The sequence below is a fragment of the Rhincodon typus genome, chromosome 12 (genome assembly GCF_021869965.1).
Source record: "Rhincodon typus isolate 14 chromosome 12, sRhiTyp1.1, whole genome shotgun sequence".
Taxonomy (NCBI): domain Eukaryota; kingdom Metazoa; phylum Chordata; class Chondrichthyes; order Orectolobiformes; family Rhincodontidae; genus Rhincodon; species Rhincodon typus.
This window is the reverse complement of record NC_063343.1, coordinates 41,229,031-41,249,559: the sequence shown is the minus strand read 5'-3', so window position 1 is coordinate 41,249,559 and position 20,529 is coordinate 41,229,031. Positions and strand designations below refer to the sequence as shown.

The 20,529-nt window shown below is 40.3% G+C and overlaps 1 protein-coding gene across 6 annotated transcripts in view; it reads left to right on the top strand.

The window, feature by feature from the left end:
- Nucleotides 1–248: 248 nt before the first annotated feature.
- LOC109914885 (progesterone receptor) overlaps nt 249–20,529 on the top strand; it is a 103,097-nt gene continuing 82,816 nt past the window's right edge. Inside the window, exons 1-4 of one of the 6 annotated variants that reach the window (XM_048604030.1) lie at nt 250–657; nt 1,383–1,673; nt 2,786–2,911; nt 4,173–5,191. In XM_048604030.1, coding sequence (XP_048459987.1) covers nt 4,200–5,191 — 992 coding nt within the window. In that variant the 5' untranslated portion in view covers nt 250–657; nt 1,383–1,673; nt 2,786–2,911; nt 4,173–4,199. Of the gene's footprint in view, nt 658–1,310; nt 1,674–1,918; nt 2,564–2,785; nt 2,912–4,172; nt 5,192–20,529 lie in introns of those variants that run through there. The other 5 variants (XM_048604029.1, XM_048604031.1, XM_048604032.1 and 2 more) reach the window with 5 other exon arrangements.

Sequence of the window (20,529 nt, the reverse complement as noted above, 5' to 3'; positions counted from 1 at the left end):
TGCAGTAAAGGGATGCAGGACTCCAGCAGCTAGTTCAAGCGGGGAGAGTTGAAAGGGAAATTAAAATAGGCACCGAAGGCCCCTCAAATGGTCCTTGTAGTCATTGATGTTTCTTTTTTGCACCGTAGTCAAACAAGGAGAGTTGAAAAGGAGCGAGAAGGCGACACATCCCCTATAAAGATCGACAGAAAGACAAATTAAACGTGGGACTAGTAGCAACAGGCAAGGAAATGAGCGCATTTTCTGACGCAACTCGTTTTTACGTTGAGACAGACTGGTCACAATAATCCATCAGCAACCTGAAAAAAAAAGAGAATATTGTGCTGATGAGTTTCTGAATGTTGGGCAAGTGCAACAATGTGAAGAGGGCAGAGCGTAATTTTATTTTTTCAAGAGATTCGAAAGTGACATGTTGCAGTGAGATTTACAAGATGATTTGCAGCAAATTTGGCTGATTGCTCCACCTACTGTCCAGGGGCTGCTCGGTGGCTGAATGCACAGAGAGAGATACTCTTCCACACAACTTCAGACAGCGCCTGCTGCCTAAGACGTTTCGGGATCCCGCGGCAAAGGATTCATTCTCAGACACTGCTGGTTCTTACATTGCCCTCGCTGAGGATTTTATATTGCGAATAGCAGCACCGAATGTTTCTAGACGTAAGTTGGAAATCATTATCACGCGAAACGTTGCGAAGTAAATCAGAAACGGCGGCGTTGACAGCTCACCCGACACCAAACTGTTGTACGCACCCGCTTGGTTCGCATCTTAATTTTTTTTTAAAAAGTGATATCTTATTGTTGTTGGCATTTCCTCCTGAAGGGGGTCGGAGCTACTCGACGTGACTTGGACGTTGAGGCCTCAACTCAATCAGATTGAGTAATTGACAAGACTATTTATTTTGATTTTTTTTTGTTTGCGAAGAGAAGGGAACTGTTTTCTCCGCTCTCTCTCTCTCCCCGCTTCCCGTTTCCTTTTCGGCGGAGACCCGATCTTGTGTTCTGAAAATATTAAGCTGTTGGGCGTACACGTCTCGCAAACGCCCCCATCCCCCCCCCAAACTGGAAGACATAGTGATCCAGCAAAGAAAACCTATAACAAATTGCTTCAAACTATAGTAAACGGGGCGGGGTGGTCGGTAGTTAAACATTGCGAATATATTTGATGAAACCCGGGGCAGACACATTCCTTAAAGTGGTGTTGCCGCAGCGCAAAGCTTGACATGTCACAATTTTGGGGTGTCCAACTTTAATTATTTCACCATCTCTTATGCTACCAAATTCACAGAGAAATCAGAACTTCAAATGTCTGTTGCTTTTAGCTTAATTATCTGACATTTTAGTGTTAAAATTTTATTTACTGTTGTAAATCGGCTTTAAACCAGGACCGCTCACGCGTGAATGTCACGGGACTGACGTCGAGACGTGCTCGGTGATTGGCTGCGTGCCGGGAACGCGCTTGCCGACCTCTTACGTGGCCGCGCGGCGGTCTCATCCCCGTCCGCGTCCCCGGCTGAACGGTCGCTGAGCGGACATTTTAGAATCGGGGACGAAAGGCAGGCGAGCGAAGGAGCGAATGGGCAGGCGGGAAGCGGATAGCACGGAGACCGAGCGGCCTCATGAAGTGAGGGGAAGCGGCTGGCAGGCGAGTGCGCTTTCGTCCGGAGCCCATTGAGGTGGGAGCGGCCTTGGTCATAGCCCGGGCCCGGTCGGTCTTCTATTTACCCTCCCTTTCCCCCGGATGGTGGGGCTGCTGGGTGGGCGCTGGTTGCAGAGGGTGGAGAAACAAACACACTGCAACTTTCACACCGATCGGCTCTTGGAGCCCGCCTCCCACCGGAGCTCGATCCAATGGAGATCGAGGGTTGGTGGGCGTCGCCCCTCTTTCTCTCTCCCCCCCCCCCCCCCCCAAAAAAAAACTTTCCTCTGACAAGCCCGTCACCCATCAGTGCCTGCTAGTATTGTGGATCAAAACCTGATACCGACAGCGTGTAGGCAGATGATTCACATGCCGGTTAAATAAGTTCTATAGCAGTTCGGAGAATAATGAAAAAGTTTATATTGACAGGTCACAGAGCTAACCAGTCCCCACCGACTGACAGATCAGCTGGAGTGCTGACGTGTTTTCTTGAGGCACTTTTAGATCGCGCCTTACTTTGACAATGTCTGTGCTCGTTTCGCTTGTCGTTTAATGTGTGCGTTTCTGTTAGCGCTTCAGGTACCAGGAATCATGCTCGCAGCATTTGAGCTAGAGGATTTCCCCCAACCTTTGAAATTTCCCTAATACGGTAGACAATGTTTCCGGATTATTGCCTATACAAAATCGCTTAGCGAATTCTGTTGTGATCCCAGTTCAGAGCATGAACCTGGTCTTTCGGCAAAATATGCACGGTGCGCGATTTGAATGCGATCTTTGGGACAGAAAGTATGCATATTCCTTCACAAATAACAAAAGTGAACACCCGCAATTGAAGATAACAAGGTGTAGAGCTGGATGAACATAGCATTCTCCAGCATCTGCAGTTCCTACTATCTCTCACCCGCAATTGAAGCCCTGCGCAGCAAGGTACTAATGTAAAATGCATCGGTCCTTTTTATTCTGTTCATTTTAGAATTTGCCATTTCAATATTTTCATTCGTATTGTTTAAATTAAAACTGAATTTACAGAATTCATTGCAGATTTCTTGTGGACTTCGTTTAAAAATGGTTTGTGCTTCTGTGGAGGACTAGTCTTTTTAAACAATGTTTTATCTGCATTTGTTTGTTGGTCCCAATTGCCTTTTAAAGAATAAGTAACTTCCGGAGGGACAAAAATGTCTTGAGAAAATGCAAATGTCGATGGAAAATGGAAATTTAATCAGTGAAACAGGCATCAGTAAGGAAACTACAAGTATAGATAAAGTGGAAGTATGGGTGAGTATTTTAAAAGAATTAGGTTGCAATCTACTTGCGTAGATGATAGAAAAATGTTACAATTATCCAATATACAAGTAAATGTTTAAATAAACTGTCAGAAAGGTATGAAATTGTAAGACACAATATAGAAGCAAAGCATAGTTTTTATTTTGTAACTGAGGAGTCAGGTATCCTAGAGAATTAAGGAAGAATGTAGCCTAAATTAATTACATCATTGTTTCTAATTGCAAGTGAACAACACACTGAAATATTAATTCAACAGTTTAAAAACTTAAAAGCAGTGCTGTGGATGCTGAAATTCTGAAACAAAAAGAAAAATGCTGGAAGAATTCGGCAGGTCTGGCAGAATTTGTAGAGAGAGAAATAAGTTAACGTTTTGAGTCCAATACTGCTTTTCTCTGCAGACAAATAAGTCACACTGGACTCGTTTATTCTGTTTGTTTCACCACAAATTCTGCGAGACCTCCTGAATTCCTCCAGCACTTTGTTTTCATTATAGTCAAAAAGTTGGTATTGAGCAGATACCCGAAATAAATAAGATTTTAAGGTCTTCATCTGGATTGCTTGTTCGTTAAGTGTGATTGCCTGCTCAGTCCAGTATTCTACCCTCATAACAGATGGTAAGCCTAGTAAGCTAATCAAGATGATTCCAGTCACCTGTTCTGTTTTGACTGCTGAGTACCACTTGTAAAAGCGCAGTATATTTTGAATGTTGTGTGGATGGACCATGCTGTTCACAGGATAGAAAACACTTGGGAAGAGATGTTCAGTGGTTTATGATGTAATTCAAACTTTATTATGTGTACTTCGATTTCATTTCTGCAATATTGCTGTGAGAAATGAAAGTTTAGAAGTTGATTATAGCGTAGAGTATACATGTAGAAATTGACTGAATGTGGATGATATAGCTCACGGGTAGCATGCAAATAAGGAAGCAGACCCTCTCGGGAACAGTGCCTTTGGGGAATTGTAGACCTAACAATGATGCACCTGCAGAAAAGTCAAAGTTGCAAACAACTTAGTCATGTTCACAGAGAAAAACATTTAATTAAAGCAGTAGAGAATCGATTCTGTGCCTCATAAATCAGATCACGACAGGTAGAATGGAATTGTGCTCTTGAGTTTCATGTATGCTTGAAACAGATTAGAGAAAGATTGAAGTGTTCTGAAGGTTCTAAGAACTGGTGCTTATTTCATTTTCTCAGGTTATTTTTGTGATGTTAAGCAGTCTGCCTGAAATGTCACTTCTCTGCTGCAGGTCATGCTGTGAGAGTCCAGCTCAGTGATGGCAAATTTGGTCGAGGATGAGAACATGAAACCAGGAAAACAAATCTGGGACGTAGTTTCTCGGTTAAGTGAAGGGAGTGGCAGTCTGAGAGACTGTGAAGGTGTCATGGAAGGCAGTGAAATGCTGACATCTACGCCACCCATGATGCAATTCCAGCCACATGATGGCAACAAAAGTGACAAGCAGCAACTAGATGGAGTTGGAATCACAAATGGAGGTAGTGGACAACAAGAGTCCTTTTCCCAAGCAGCTAGCGACTTGTCAGAGTTGGAACAGAGCCTTGCAGCTTTGAATGAATTGCAGGATGTAGGGAATAGATCAAAGAGTGACACAGATATGGGGTTGTACCCAAGTGGCTGTGAAGAGGATCTCTTGGGTGGCCTCGATGATGGTGGCTCAGTGGATTTTCTGCCTGATCTTGAGTTCTTCCCATCACCGAGAGACGAAAAGCAACAGGGCAGTCCATGGAGCCTGACTGCCTTTTGTGGAGATGATGATTCGGGTTTGCTGTCCCCTTTGTCCTCAGAACCTGCCCCGCTTAAGGATAGTCTGGTGGATTTGCAGCCAACTGAAGAATGTGCTGCTTCTTGGCCAATTCCAGAAAGTAGATGTATTGAGAGAAAGGAGGATGTCTGGGCCCCTTTGCCAGTTACAACCACTGCCCCCATGAAGGTGAAGCAGGAGCAAGAGAGCTACATTGAATTAGTTACTCCTGGTGTTATTAAACAGGAGCAAGTCAGCAGGGGTTACTGCAGAGCTGCCAATCAGGCAGCAGGAGCCCATGGTCCTGTCAAGGAACCCATTTATCTATGCAGTACAGAATCAGTGCAAACCAGTAGCAATCAGAGACCCATTTTCAGCTTTGTACCACCTTTCACAGCAGTTGCTTCAGCTTGGGAAGTGTGCCAACATCCCAATGCAAATTTGTCCAACAGTCGAGTGAGGAACATCTGCACTGGGGGCGACGCTTTACCCGCCAAGTACAATAGGTGAGCACCATTTTAGCTTTCAAACCAATGTCCAGATATGTAATTATACTACAAAAGTAGTCATTTGTGAGACCAAGGTATACATGGCAGAAATGAAAAGTATCACTTCATTTGCTATGAATTGCTTTAGGATATCTTAGGTTCATAAATGTAAGTTCTTTTTCTTTCTTTTTTCCTGTTATAAATATACATAAAGAACACTTGCACATTTGACATGCTGTAACTACACCTGCCTAGTACCTCAATCCTGTGTAAGGGGAATCTAATAAATCCCATAAGAAGAAGCATCCTGTCTACTACTACCTGTCAAGACCCTTCAAGATCTTGTATTTTTCAATCAAATTGCCTCTTAGTCCAATAAACTGCAGTGGATACCAGCTTAGGCTATCTAACTTTTCCTCATAAGACATCCCTCCTACTCCAGGTATTAGTCTGGGAAATGTGGAAATACTTGAAATTTCGAGTAATATAAATTGAGTATAGAAATTTTATTCAAAATTGGAGCACAATGTATAGATGTAATAATCCAAAATATTGCCTTGCTAAAGTTGATAACAAGTATTTGACAGAGGGGGGAAAAAAAGCTTAAAATCTCCATGTAACAATATTATAGGAGCAGCTGAGCCTATGGCTGTTAACTTGATATTGAGAGTCACGTTTATAGATTTGGGTTTGAAGAGGATCATTCACACAGAAGACAGAAATTAAATTGAAATTAATTGAATTGTGGGTCAGATTTACTCAGAGGGAGACAAGGTATTTACTTCATTTCTGTCCATTGTTTTGTTTATTTTGTTAAAACAGGTTTTAAAGTTGATCCAGAAACAAGTCCTCCTAAAACAAAATTGACATGGAGTCGCAAAGTTCAATTTTACAAAATCAAAAGTTACTGTGTTAATATTAATCAAATTGCAACAGAAAAAATACAAGGAAATGGTGTATTTAAGTGATCTGCTTTGGTTTAATGTTTGTAAGAATGCTGTCCATATTTAGAGAAGGAAAAATATTTTCCTAGCTTTCTCCTGTTTAAATGTTAAAGACCATTTGAGTATTTGATTTGAGGTATATTACTGGATGTAAAGCAAGAAGGCTTTGCTTGTATTGCAAATGAGACCAGCATTGGTAGAACTGAAAATCAGTGATTTTCATTAAGTCTTTCAGGGGAAACTGTACAGAGGAATAGCATTGAAGCCATAATTCGGATTAAAACTGTACCTTTAAGATCATTAGCTAATATCAATTGTACGTTTGCACTATTTAAAATATTTTCTAGTCATCTTGTTAGTGACTGGTAAATTTGTGTTGGCTTGATTTGATTCATGTCTGGTTGGCAAGAAAAGTCCTGGGCTGATGCCAGAACTCTTGGGCCAAAGCCTGTAAAGGCAGACTAGATTAGTGCGCGATTCAGTTACTTTATGTATCATTGAACAGTTCCATTCCAGTCTGCCTCAATTCTGTCATTTGACTGCTATGGAACCGACGTGAATACACACAATATAAATCTGCATGCTATTCATCATGGATCCAAATGCTGCTGTATTCAAAGACTATCAGCTCTAATTTAGCAACATAGACAGGAACTGATTGATCGGTGGAGAAGCACTGTCAACATCTGAATTTAATGCTCAACTGCTTCATTGTGTTTTAAATGAGTGCACAAATGTGCTGCTGATTTCCTGAGAATGAATTAGTTCAGGAAATTGACTAACCCGACAGTGCCAATACTACACAAGCCTGTGTCTGTGTTTCTTTTAAACAAAATGATATTGTTCTGAAGCAACACAGACAATGTAATTTTACTTTTTTAAAGTCAACTTTTTAATTCCTTCATGTCTTTGTAGTTCAAGAAATTGGACTGCCAGTGTTTTAGTGGCAGATTGAAATTCTGGCAATATGGTATATTGGAAGATATGACCTGCTGTTTTTGTTGTTTCCTTCTAGTGGAATTGCAAACAATTCCTGTTAATGGATCCATATTTGCTTGGCATTCGGCTAAGATTTTCCCTTTGTCGTGCTGAGAAAAACACTTGCACAGTGGAAATTCAAGAGAAGTATTTGGCAAGCAATTCACTAGTGTAGACAAACAGGTGGCTGGAAGAACACAGCAAGCCAGTCAGCATTAGGAGGAAAGGAGCAGTCAACATTTCGGGTATTACCCTTCTTCAGGACTGAAGATGGTTAATAGCCGAAACGTTGACTGCTTCTTTCCTCCAGATGCTGCCTGGCTTGCTGTGTTCTTCGAGCATCCTGTTTGCCGACCTTGGATTCCAGCATCTGCAGTTTTTTTTCTCTCTAATTCAATAGTGTATCAGTTCTATTCTTTTTTCCCAATGTGTTATTCCTTATTTATAATTTCCTCCTAAAAATTGTACTGTTTTAATGAAACTGTTACTACTTGTCTGAAATAGTGAACCTATTTTACAGAAAATATATTTCACAAATGTTGAATGCCACAGAGATAATTAATTACTGAACTTTGTAGTTAGTGGTAAAGTGGCATTTGTTGCTATCCTTGAGAGCTACCCGCAAACATCCGCTAATCTTTGCTGTAGGTTTCCTCTTTTCTGATGTCAATCTGAATCTAGTTGAGGGATTTCTGGCACAGAGCAACAATGATGTTCCCAAGCAGGATAAGCAATTAATTGAAGACACGTATAGGATTACATATGCTCAAATAGGTCAAAACAGCCCATTTGTATCAATTTGGATCTAAGCCAGTTGGTGAGACAGAAAGCCAAGGCACTCTTCTTTGTGGATAGATTTTATTGGCTATTCTTACAGCTACTTCCACCTAACAGTCCCACCTGTTCAACCTTTAATTTAGTCGACCTATTTATAAAGGTAATTTGACACAGCTCTGTGGCCATCCTATCCAAAGGTGGTACTTGAACCTATATATCGTCATAGTGTACAGTCATAGAGTAATACAGCATAGGAAAAAGGCCCTTCAGCCCAAACTGGTCCATGGTGACTATGGTGCCCACTTGGCTAGTTCCAATTGCCCACATTTGGTCCATATCCCTCTAAATCCTTCCCATCCATGTGTCTATCCAAATGTTTCTTGAATGTTGCTATTGCACCTGCCTCACCACTTTCTCTGTCAACCCATTCCATATACACACCACTCTCTGTGTGACAAAGTTGCCTGTCAGGTCCTTGTTAAATCTTTTCCCCCCTCACCCTAAACCTATGCCCTCTAGATTTCAATTTCCCATCCCTGGGAAAAAGGATGAATGCATATATTCTATCTATGCCCCTCATGATTTTATACACCTCAATAAGGTCACCCCTCATTCTCTTCTGTTCCAAGGAATAAAGTCCTATCCTGGCCAGCCTCCCTCTGTAACTCAGGCTACTAGTCCTGGCAACATCCTCGCAAATCTTCTTTGCACACTTTCCAGTTTAACTATGTCTTTCCTATAACATGGTGACCAAAATTGCACATAATACTCCAAATGCGGCCTCACCAATGACTTAAATAACTGTAATGTAACATCCTATACTCAGTGCTTCAACCGATGAAGGCCAGCATGCTAAATGCCTTCTTCACCACCCTGTCCACCAGTGATGCTGCTTTCAACGAGCTATGTACTTGTACTCCTAGGTTCGTCTGTCCCACAACACTCCTCAGGACTTTACCGTTTATTTTATAAGTTATACCTTGGTTTGACTTTCCAGATTGCAACACCTCACACCTATCTGTATTGAATTGCATTTGCCCATCCTCAGTCCACTTCCCCATCTGATCAAGATCCCTCTAATTTTTGATAACCTTCTGCGCTATCAACGATACCTCCTAATTTTGCATCCGCAAATTTTCTAATCATGCCTTATGCATACACATCCAGATCATTTATGTAGATAACAAATAACAAAGGTCCCAGCACTGTGACACACCACTAGTCACAGGCCTCCAGTCCGAGAAACAACCTTCAACCATCACCCTCTGCTTCCTACCATCGGGCCAATTTTGAATCCAGTTGGCTAGCTCTCCCTGGATCCCATGCGACCGAATTTTCAGGGTTAGCCTGCCGTGTGGGATCTTTTCAGAGGCCTTACTAAAGTTCACGTTTACTACATCCATTGCCCTACCCTCATCTATTCTCTTGGTTCCCTTTTCGAAAAACTCTAAAAGCTTTATTAGACATGACTTCCTGCGCACAAATCAATGCTGACTATCCCTAATCAGACCTTAACTATCCAAATATAGGTTGATATTCCCCAATAACCTGCCTACCACTGATGTCAGGCTCCCTGGCCTGTCTTTGCTACCTTTCTTAAGCAATGGAACAACAATGGAACCAGTCTTCCGGAACTTCACCAGTGGCTAAAGATGAAGCAAAAATCTCTTTAAGGGCCTGTGCAATTTCTTTCCGCGTCTCCCACAACGTCTGAGGACGGACTTGATCAGGCCCGGGGGATTTATCCACCTTAATGCTCTTTAAGGCTGCAAATGCCTCCTGTCTGGCAATATATATGCAGTCCAAAACATCCCCACTTGTTTCCCTTATTTCTTTAGCATCCATGATTCTCTCCTTGGTAAACACTGAGGAGAAATATTCGTTAAAAATCTCCCCCATCTCCTGTGCCTTCACACATAGACGGCTGTGCTGATCTTTAAGGGGACCTGTTCCCTCTTTAGCCACCCTTTACTCTTTAAAATGGCTATAGAACCTCCTGGGATTATCTTTAACCTTATCTGCCAGATCTATCTCATACCCTCTTTTTGCTCTTCTCATCTCCCCCTTAAGTGTGCTCCTACACATTTTATAGTCATCTAGAGATTCACTTGAGCACGATAGCTTAAACCCAGTGTATGCCTCCTTTTTCCTGACCAGAGCCTTAATATCCCTTGTCAGCCAGGGGTTCCTAAACCTGCCAACTTTTCCCTTCCCTGGACTCTTGATATCACACTTTTAAAATCTTCCCATTTGCTAGTCATTCCTTTTCCTTCAAACAGACTCATCCAGTCGACGGCTGTTTGATCCTGCCTAATGGTCCCAAAATTGGCCCCACTCCAGTTTAGCACCTTAACCTGTGAACCTATCCTATCTTTTTCCATAACTACGTTAAAACTAAGAGAGTTATGATCACTGGATCCAAAGTGCTCTCCAAATGACACTGCAGTCACTTGCTCAACCTTGTTTCCTGAGAGGAGGTCCAGTGTTGCACCCTCCCGAGTAGGGCCCTCTACATATTGGTTTAGGAAACTTTCTTGGACACGTTTGACAAATTCCACCCCATCCAGGCCTTTTACGCTGTGGGTGCCCCAGCCAATACGGGGGAAATTAAAATCACCAACGAATATTACTGTTATTTCTACGGATATCTGCAGTTTCTGTACACATCTGCTCCTCTAGTACCCACTGGCATTTTGGGGATCTATAATAAAGTCCCAACAGAGTGACCATTCCCTTCTTGTTTCTAAGTTCTAACTCTATGGCCTCATTTGATGACCCCTTAAGAATATTCTCTCTGACCACTGTTGTTATGTCCCCCCTTATCAAAAGGGCAACTCCCCCTCATCTCTTACTTGTAGTTATGTATCCTGCTACGTCGAGCTGCCTGTCTTGCCCTTCTTTCAGCTATGTTTCTGATATGGCTATAATGTCCCAGTCCCCAGAGCCAATCCATGCTCTGAGCTCATCTGCCCTATCACTTGGGCTTTGTGTGGTGAAATAAATGCACTTTAAACCCGAAGTCTTTCCCCTCCCTTTACCGTTCCCCTGGCTATCCTGAATAGTAAACTTGCTCTTGATGGCTAATGTATTTTCCCCTGACTTCTCAATGGCTTCTTTCCGATTCAGAGTCCCACCGCCCTGCCAAGCTAGTTTAAACCCTCCTGGGTAACACTAGCAAATCTCAAGTGCAGCCTGTCCCTCTTGTACTGGTCACCTCTATCCCAGAAGAGATCCCAATGATCAAAGAGCTGAAAACCCTGCCCCCTAAACCAGCTCCCCAGCCACGCATTCATCTGGCTTATCTTTCTATTTCTAGCCTCACTGGTGTGTTGCACTGGAAATAATCCGGAGATCACTACCCTTGAGGTCCTCCTTTTTTTTAACCTAATACCCCACTCTCAATTTGCAGGACCCCATCCCTTTGTGCACAATGATTTCTGGCTGTTCACCCTCCCCCTTCAGAATGGTCTGCAACCACTCCGAGACATCCTTGACCCTGGCACTGGGAGACAACACACCATCCTGGCGCCTCTTCTGCGGCCATGGAATCTCCTGTCTGTCCCTCTCACAATCGAGTCTCCTATCGGTATTGCTCTGTCTGACTGCACCTTTTCCCTTTGAGCCTCACAGCTGGTCACAGTGCCACTGACCTGACTGCTGCTACTAGCCCTTGAAAGGTCATCCCTCCCCCAACAGTATCCAAAGTGGTATACCTGTTATTGAGCGGAATGGCCATAGGGGGACCCTGCACTGTCTGCCTCCCCCCCTTTACCTCTTCTGGTGGTCGCCCAGCTGTGTGCAGCCTGCACCTTAGGAGTGACCACTTCGTCATACATCTCACCAAAGATGTTCTCTGCACTCCGGATAATCCTATATGCGTTCAGCTCACCTTGACACCAGGTTCTCTCTGACCTGCTGCATAGTCATGATGAGTGTGGTGATGTTTCCCACAATTCCGTAGTGATGACTCTCAGCTGCTGTCCAGTACCTCTTCTGGGCCAGAAGCAGGGGCATTATCACTGCGCTGCAAAATCCCTTTGTTCCTCCTTTATATCTACGTAGTCTATTAATAAATGAATTAACCTAGTTAACCCCTTGCTATTTTAACAATTCTGTCCAACTATTTTACATACCACTCAAATCATGTCCCATCTTTCCACATCTAAAACAATAACTAACCCAGTATTCCCTTCTCCCTTGTGCTTGTCTAGCTGTCCTTAAATGTGTTTATACTGTTAGCTTCAACCACTCTCTGTGGTAGAGAGTTCTGTATTCTCTTGGATTGTAAACTTGGAAGTAAAACACGTTGAATTTTTTTGTTTTAATTGAAATTTTACAAAGCAGAATAAATGATTGAGACATAAACATGGGATTAAGGTAGGAACTGAAATATTTAAAACTCATTGGTTGAAGACTCTGGGGCTGTATGGAGTTCAGAAGGAGGGAGGAAGTCAATCTAATTGAAACTTACAGAATACAGTAGGAGAGACTAGGATCTGAGGGCTCAGCATCCAAGTGAGGGACGAACCTTTAGAACTGGGATGAGGAGGAATTTCTTCAGCCAGAAGAACTCATTGCTTCAGAAGGCTAAGTCGTTGAGTGTATTTAAGACAGCGATGGGTTCTTGATTCATAAGGGGATCAAGAAAACAGGAGAATGGGTTTGAGAAACATCTCAACCATGATTGAATGGCACAGCAGATGGCCTGATTCTGTTTCATATATCTTTTGGTCTTATTCATCTTAAGGGTAGGCGAGTTTCTTTTACCTCAGTGGAAAAAAATTGAAATTTCACAGATAAAATTTGTTTTTCAGTGCAAGGCTATTTAGTAGGAATTATGACCTTGGTATGTCATTAAAGATCAAGTACACCTTATTCAACATAGTGTAATACTTTCTCGGGACTTTTAAGTTGAAGCAAATTATGTAAACGGAGAAATTTGGAGTTTTGTGATTTTCTACTTGTTTGCCATCTGATGATGGGTGAATTTCAGTGTCTTCTGTGAGGAAGCATAGAATCGCTGATAGCACCTTCTGAATTTCCAGATCTAACTGCACCTGTGTGCAATCCAGAAGTAGCTGTCAATTTCAAAGAAATAATGACAACGCATGGAAGCAATTTGCTGTAATTTATGTTACAGAATCTGAGCCTGTGTCTTTCTGTTGACATTGAAGTAAGATGCATTTTGTAAGAAACAATATTTTGCTCCACAATGTACCGGTGGGATATGGTTCAGACATGGAATGTTAACTGATTGAAGTCCAGCCAGCCATCATAGTAAATATTATCCATAATAATGTTTTTACCACATTGACAACAATTTATTACAGGTAGTTAGAGCCATTAAGTATTTTAAACTAATGGAGTTCAACAAAGGAAGGAACAATAGTTTAGTTGGATTTGATGCAGGTTAGAATAATTGCAGCAGGGCTTCGGAGAAGCTGAAGTCTATGAAGGGTGGAGAATAGCTAGAAAAACGTGAGTTATGGAGGTTTGGATTTGTCTTCATTGATTGTTGAGATTCTCAGCAAATGGGATTAGACAATATTGAAGGCAGGCAATGTTATGAAGGTGAAAAGTAAACTGTTTTTATTTGAGAAATCTGCAAATTTTCTGTTTCAGCATGAACAATTGGCTCGGGAGAGAAGTTTGATTGGTGGTAGTGGTGCAGAGCTTGTAGCTGGGTGTAAGAGTTATGATTTTGTCTTTCCAATGTTTTATGCACCTTTTTGAAAACTGAATAATGCATGACCACATAGGCTGGAGAAGCTGAAAGAGATGGTAGACAGTTGGAGCTGTCGGATTGGATGTGCAGCTTGACCTCTTGTATTTGGATAATACCAATATGAAGCACATAAATAAGGAGGACCCTCCTCCTCCCCTAAAACCAATAAGGTAATGTGAAAGATCAAAAGAGTAACGTGTTCCATTTGAACAGTTATGGGTGAGTGGAAGTTCCACTGAGCTCTACAATAGAGAAGAGGTTTTAGAGGAGGGTAATGCTGGGTAGATGGCATAACATGATGTCTGAAGCTCAAGTGGTTGAAGATAGTAAATGCACTATAATCACTAATTTGACTTTGATTATAGCCAGTCTCAAGGAGACATTCAGACATGCAGTTACAAGTAAGATCAGCCCTTTCCTTCGGGAAGCTAATGAAAACGTTTATGGATTTTGAGAAGAAAAGGGAGGCTAGAAATGTGATAGTTTGCAAGGGCAGTGGAGTTGGGGGTACATTTTTATCTTAAGTAAGGGAGAAATAATGGTGATCTGCAGAGGAAAATTATCTGAAGATTCAGCTTTTGACTTGACTGGTACATTCACTTGACATTTTTCCGATTTTTGGTGCTCCATATGGAATTAAACGTCTTATACCATCACATTTGAACATTGCAGGTATTCTTGCATTCATTTCCCTGCTTGGAAAAGTGTTTGAGATAACTGTCTTTTCTGGCAGATTGGCACTTGTTTAGTTGGGGCTATATTCGCTGTTCTGAGAAGCAGTTGTATTGTCTATGTTTATCCTCAGGGGAAGCGGGGAGCACTATTTTAGTTAAATTTAAATCTGCAGTGTTCTGAACTAATTCTTAGGGCCGTGTTCTCTGTGTATCCACAGAATTAATTCCTAGTATTGTTTTTTTTAAGAAAGGTTGTCTTGCTCCCTGCATAAATTTATTTAACCTTCAGTGATCAAATATAGCTTCTTTGGTATTTTAGTGGTGATATTGTTCTTGAACTGTGTGTCATTCTTGCTGGTCTTTGAACCTTTGCCACTGTATTTTGAAATTTAAAAGTGTGCCTAATTTTACCCACTACATTTGTGTCTACCTGTTATGAGTGCTTTATGTTATCAGAATCTCTCATTTTGAATTCATTTATGTAAATTGTTGGAGCTGTAGAATTATGAAGTTAACAATTTTATAACAACGGTCAAAATATTAGTGTTTTTACTAATGTATAATATGGAGTCAATGTTACTGATCTACAACAAAAACGTATTCTTTAACAATAGAAATGAAAAAAAAAATTGGGGCTTTTATATTTGGGTGTTGAAAGTGGCTTTCAATCTGGCAGAAGAACCAGTGCTACATGAGTGAGCAGTGTTTTGTTCCTTTTGTAAATTACAGTTGTAGCCACTTGGATTAATCAAACTTCTGGTCCTTGGATCTTTGTTCAAGATTTGTTGCCAGATGGTTACTTCGGGAAGAGTTGCAGTGAAAACTGAGGCTGGGGAATCCTTTAGGCATGTGTCTTCAATCCTGTGAAGTTTGTTAATTAGTCTTGAATGTTTGAGGCTAAAGCAATTAAGGACATTAAAGGAAGAAGAATATGAATGCTACCTAAATAAGGACCCTATGATGAGATGAAGTTCTGAATACTTGAATGTAAAATCAATTAACTTTAAAGGAAATTTAAGTTGGGAAGATATTGACAGTACTGCTCCTCTTAATTGAGGCCTCACTGCCAGCATGTGTATTGCCATTGCTGAAGTGCAAGATTTTAAGCTGTAATAGTAATTTTAGTGATCCTGGCTTTGATAATTAAACTCGGTTTAAATAATGAGGAATTGTTTGGGAAAATAACCTCCTAAAGAGCTTTGCCAAAATCTGTTGCTATGTGATAATTAACTTGGATTTTCTTGTTGAGGTATTGAAACCTTATTTGTAGTTCTTTCAAGTCTGTAAATTGGAGAAAAAAAGTACTCTTTCCCAGAAGTTAAATGACATCCAAACATTCTCTCGAGTGAAGAAAGAGCAAGTACTTCCATAATTCAAGTTGAAACTATGCTTTTTTTCTCTTGTTGAAAATTTTAATTTCATTAAAGTTCTTAGTCAGAATTTGCAGATATTCTATATTAGAATGGTCAGTGTTCTTCTACATAGGTGAGCAACAAATCAGTCTGGTTATCAGCCAAATGGTTGTATAGACTTAAAACTCAATTATAGGCTCATTTTGCTCACCACAGGAAATTTTTTGTTGGCATGGTGGGGGAAATGAGGGTTTGGTGGGAATGACTATTGCTTTGTTTTTGCACAGCATATAGGCACACTATATGTTTACATTAACACTTTATATTTGCTTGGAAGCTTGTATTTATAGGCACATTAGGTCACGCTTTATGATGGTTCAGTGCAATAACTTCTCATAGCTGAACCCAGGTTATTTTACCTGATGATGATAAATTGTTTATGCCATTCATGTGAAGAGCTGCCTTCTGTTCACTATAAAGTTGTTATGTAGCACTTGTAAGAATTCCATAACTAAAACATCTCCATGCAAAACCTGCATTTACAGAATGACTCTGCAATTATATAACAGTCTGGATGTCACAGGTTAGGTGACTTATAGTTTAAAAATTTCATGTTTGTCTTTGTTTTTCTGAAATTCTACTGAATTTTATTACAGAGCTGTTGAATGGTGGATGTTTTTTAAAAAAATAATTAATTCCTCTCCCTTATGGTGGCTGTCAGTAGCAAAACCAAACAGACATGAGCATTTCTAGGTTTCCTGTTCATGCTGAGTTAGAATCATAGAATCACAATCACTACAGTGCAGACAGAGGCCATTCAGCTCATCAGGTCTCCACTGACTCTTTGAAGAGCATCCCACCCAGATCCTCCAACCCAAAGTTACACCAAGTTGCCATTCTGTAACAACATGCCAAATTTGTTCCTTTAACATTCCAACATTTTCTGAATAAGTTTTGTAAGCTTTCAGATACAGGTTTGGTTTTCCAGTTCAATGAAAGTAGACACTACAGTGTAAATAATTTTGATTTTCTCTGACTTTCTTTCTGAAACTGACAATTTTTCTCATAGTTGATTTCAGTAGATTTTATTTACTATAACTGCATCTGCAGATTTATGTTCTTTCCCTTTTGTTCTTACTCGCAATTTGATAAAGCTAAAACTTTTGATTATAAAAGACTTCAGGATTATTTAATTGGAGCTGAATATATTGTTCTGCGCATTTCAATTGCCTATATTTTAAAAAAAAAACTATACATTCAGTGTAGTCACTTTCATTATGAATCATGGTACAGCATCTCAGCAAAATCTTTTATAGTGTTAAACATGGATAGTCATTAGACGGTTGCTTCCTTTCTGATTGATGTTCTACTGTGGCACCTGCATTATGTTATAGCTTTTTGCATTGGTCATTACTTTGCCATGTTATTGATCATTTTGAAGTTTTGGTTTAGCATTGGAAACATGAAAAATGATATGTTTATTTAATTACATAAAATGTTATTAATGCATTGTATATTTGAAGGCCCTTGCAGAATATGTGCAGTTCACAAGGAAAAAAAACCTTTTCTTTTGTCCTAAATAAAAAGAGAATTATGTTGAAGTATTTAATTTGGCAGCACTAAAAATAAAAATGTCTTCAGTCAGCATCAAGCAGTAGTTTGAAATATTTATCCAATGGAGTACAGTTTCCTTTTGACCTGGCAACTTGATTGCTGTCTTATTTAGACTGTTTCCAGACTCTGCACACAGTTTACTAATTTCTTAAACTTCATACATTTTCAATTATACTTAAGTATTCATCATATTGGTTCAAAGGACATTTATAATCGCTTGGACCTAGTACAGCATCTGGAGATGTTTTCTGTATAATGGCCTCAATACTGATTATTATCCAATACAGAAATTTACAAGGATGACTTAAAGCGGAGACTCCAACACAGTTTCAAGCAGGGTCTTTGGAGGAGAAGAGAAAAGTAGAGAAATTTGGAGATGGAATTCCAGATACTGGGGCCAAAATGATTGCACGTCTGCCAGAGGTGGAGTGAAGAGAATGGTGGATGTGTATGTGGCCAGTTGAAGTAGAGAGAGAGATGTTGGAGGTTTGTAGCAGTGGAGAAGATTAGAGATGAGAAGGGATGATGATGCGAGCCAATGTAGTTAAGCAGCATAAAAACAAAGGCATAGTTGAAAATCAGTAATGTTATGAAGGTAAAAGTAGACAGTGTTTGTGAGATGAATGGGGCAAAAGGGCCAGAAGCTCAGCTTGGAATCGAGTAGGATGCTGAGTTTATCGATGGTCTTTAATCTTTGTGACAGAAAAGCTTTTAGAAATGATCATCTAAACAATTTTGATTTTCAAAAAGTTGAGTCCACAGAGTTACACAAGGTTAATTAAGGAAAGCCAGCATGGGGCTTTGTTTGCCCTTGGATTCTGCTATTGGGGCACTTTTTCAAATTTTCCGTAACTTTCTAATTTTTGTCTTAGCATTCTGACCCCTCGAATTGTCATCTGTTCATTGGCTTTTCTTAGTATCAAATCTGTTAACATCATTTTTAATTTTACTTTTGATTCATTTTGAAGCAAGTTTATTTCTTTATTTCAAGTTTTTCGAGATTGCCAGATTTAAAGCCAAAAGATCAGGGAAGTGGTGAGTTGAGGCCCATAAGTGACCATTTAACGCTGTGTTAAGTAGTTGGCTTGAAACAGTCAACTCGGAAGCTTTGGAATAATTTCGCCACTGATCTATAAATGACTACATCTGGGTGAGGGTACTCCGTTCTAGTTTCTTGTCAGTTGTTAGTTATTTAGAGTCATAGATATACAGCATGGAAACACACCCTTTGGTCCAACTCATCCATGCTGACCAGATATCCTGAATAAATCTAGTCCTGTTTGTCAGTATTTGGCCCATTTCCCTCTAAACCCTTCCAATTCATATACCCATCCAGATGCCTTTTAAATGTTGTAATTGTATCAGCCTCCACCACTTCCTGTGGCAGCTCATTCTATACACACACCGTACACTGCATGAAAAGGTTGCCCCTTAGGTCCCTTTTTAAATCTTTCCCCTGTCACCTTAAACCTATGCCCTGTAGTTTTGGACTCCCACCCCAGGGAAAAGACCTTGACTATTTACCCTATCCATGCTGCTCATGATTTTATAAGATCATTGCTCAGCCCACAAAGCTGTGGGGAAAATAGCCCAGCCTATTCAGCCTCTCCCTATATCCCAAACCCTCCAACCCTGGCAACATCCTTGTAAATCTTTTCTGAACCCTTCACTACATCCTTCCTATAGCAGGGAGACCAGAATTGCATGCAGTATACCAATAATGGCCTAACCAATGTCCTGTACAGCCGCAACATGATCTCCCAAATCATATACTCAATGCCTTCTATGATCTACAGCCATTTAGCATAGACCTAGTTACTAACTGAGGAGACAACAATGTCTCTTACCTAGTGTTATTGTACTTAATTAGTCTGAAGGTAGTAGGAACCTGTTATCTTATTGTTATGTAATAAACTGCTTTTTGTTATTCAAGTGTGTGCTTCTTCTGCTGAAGACTTTAGCGATTAACCCTTCACTCAATGCTAATAAGCCCTGTCTACTAATAGTATAAGATGGATTAGTGACAACAAAGCTAGCAAAGAAGATCCAAGCAAATTCAGGAACCGACTGCAGCACCTGTTGCAATAATTAATTGAACTTCTCTTCATCGCTGGTGTGTCAAGAAAGTTGCCCATGAAGTTTCTCACTCGTAACTTACTGGGATACCAAGAAAGGGGTGAGTTTCTCTCCACCTCTTTTACCACCTCCAAGGAAGGGAAACTCCTGCCCTATGAATTTAATTTATTATGGAAATATAAGTAAGTCATATTGTTTCAAATCATAGGGATAATTCATGTAAAAAATTGAGTCATATTGCTCACTGGTGTCGAACTTGGCTCAGTAGTAGGAATCTGCGGTGAGTTAGAAGTCTATGGATTCAAGCTACACGTTCCAGTGACTTGAGCTCATAATCAGGGCTAACATTAAACTGCAATACTGAGAAAACATTACAGTGTGAAAGGTGCCACCCTTGTAAATGGCACATTTAGCTGAGCGTGTCTGACAGGCACAAAAGATTCCTTGGCATTATTAGAAGATTAACAAAGATTCTGCCAGTCAATATGTCCCCCTTGACCAAAATTTTAGAAGACAATTATCCAGCTATTTACGTCAGACCACTTACTGGACACTAGCTAATGCATTTCTCTACCTTGCCGTGATTTTGCTTCAAAAGTACTTAATCAAGACTTCATGAGCCAAATGGCCTAATTCTACTCCTATATCTTATGGTCTTAATTGGCTGTGAGCTCCTTTAGCCTGCCCATTAATTGTTCAGAGTGTCATATAATTACAAATTTGTTCTTTGTTTGATAATTTCATATATATTTGCGTGATTATTGTAAACAGCTTGTATGCTTGGAATGAGATAGATATCTCCTGTTTGCAAATTAACTATAAATGTTGCATGGAGTATTGAAGACTTTCAGTCTGCTTAAAATGTGAAATAAGTTCTGTTTTCTGGTACAACCTATGAATTATAATAATTTTGCATCTATTTTAGCTTACTAATACTCAAAACACACAATCCCATCCTGCCCACTGAATTCTGCAGCATTTACAGTGCGTCAAGAAACCTAACATGACAGCAATGCTTCTACCAACTTAATCCATTCTTCAGTTAAAAGCACATTGACATTTGAGTTTGTTTATTTATTTATTTATTCATCACATGTGCTAAGTATAGGAATATATTAGTGTTGTGAAAAGTGGTACCAACTTGGTTACAAAAACCAGAATTAAAAGATTTAACAGAGCCAAAATGGTAAGAAAGAATACTGATCTGAGTCCCAAG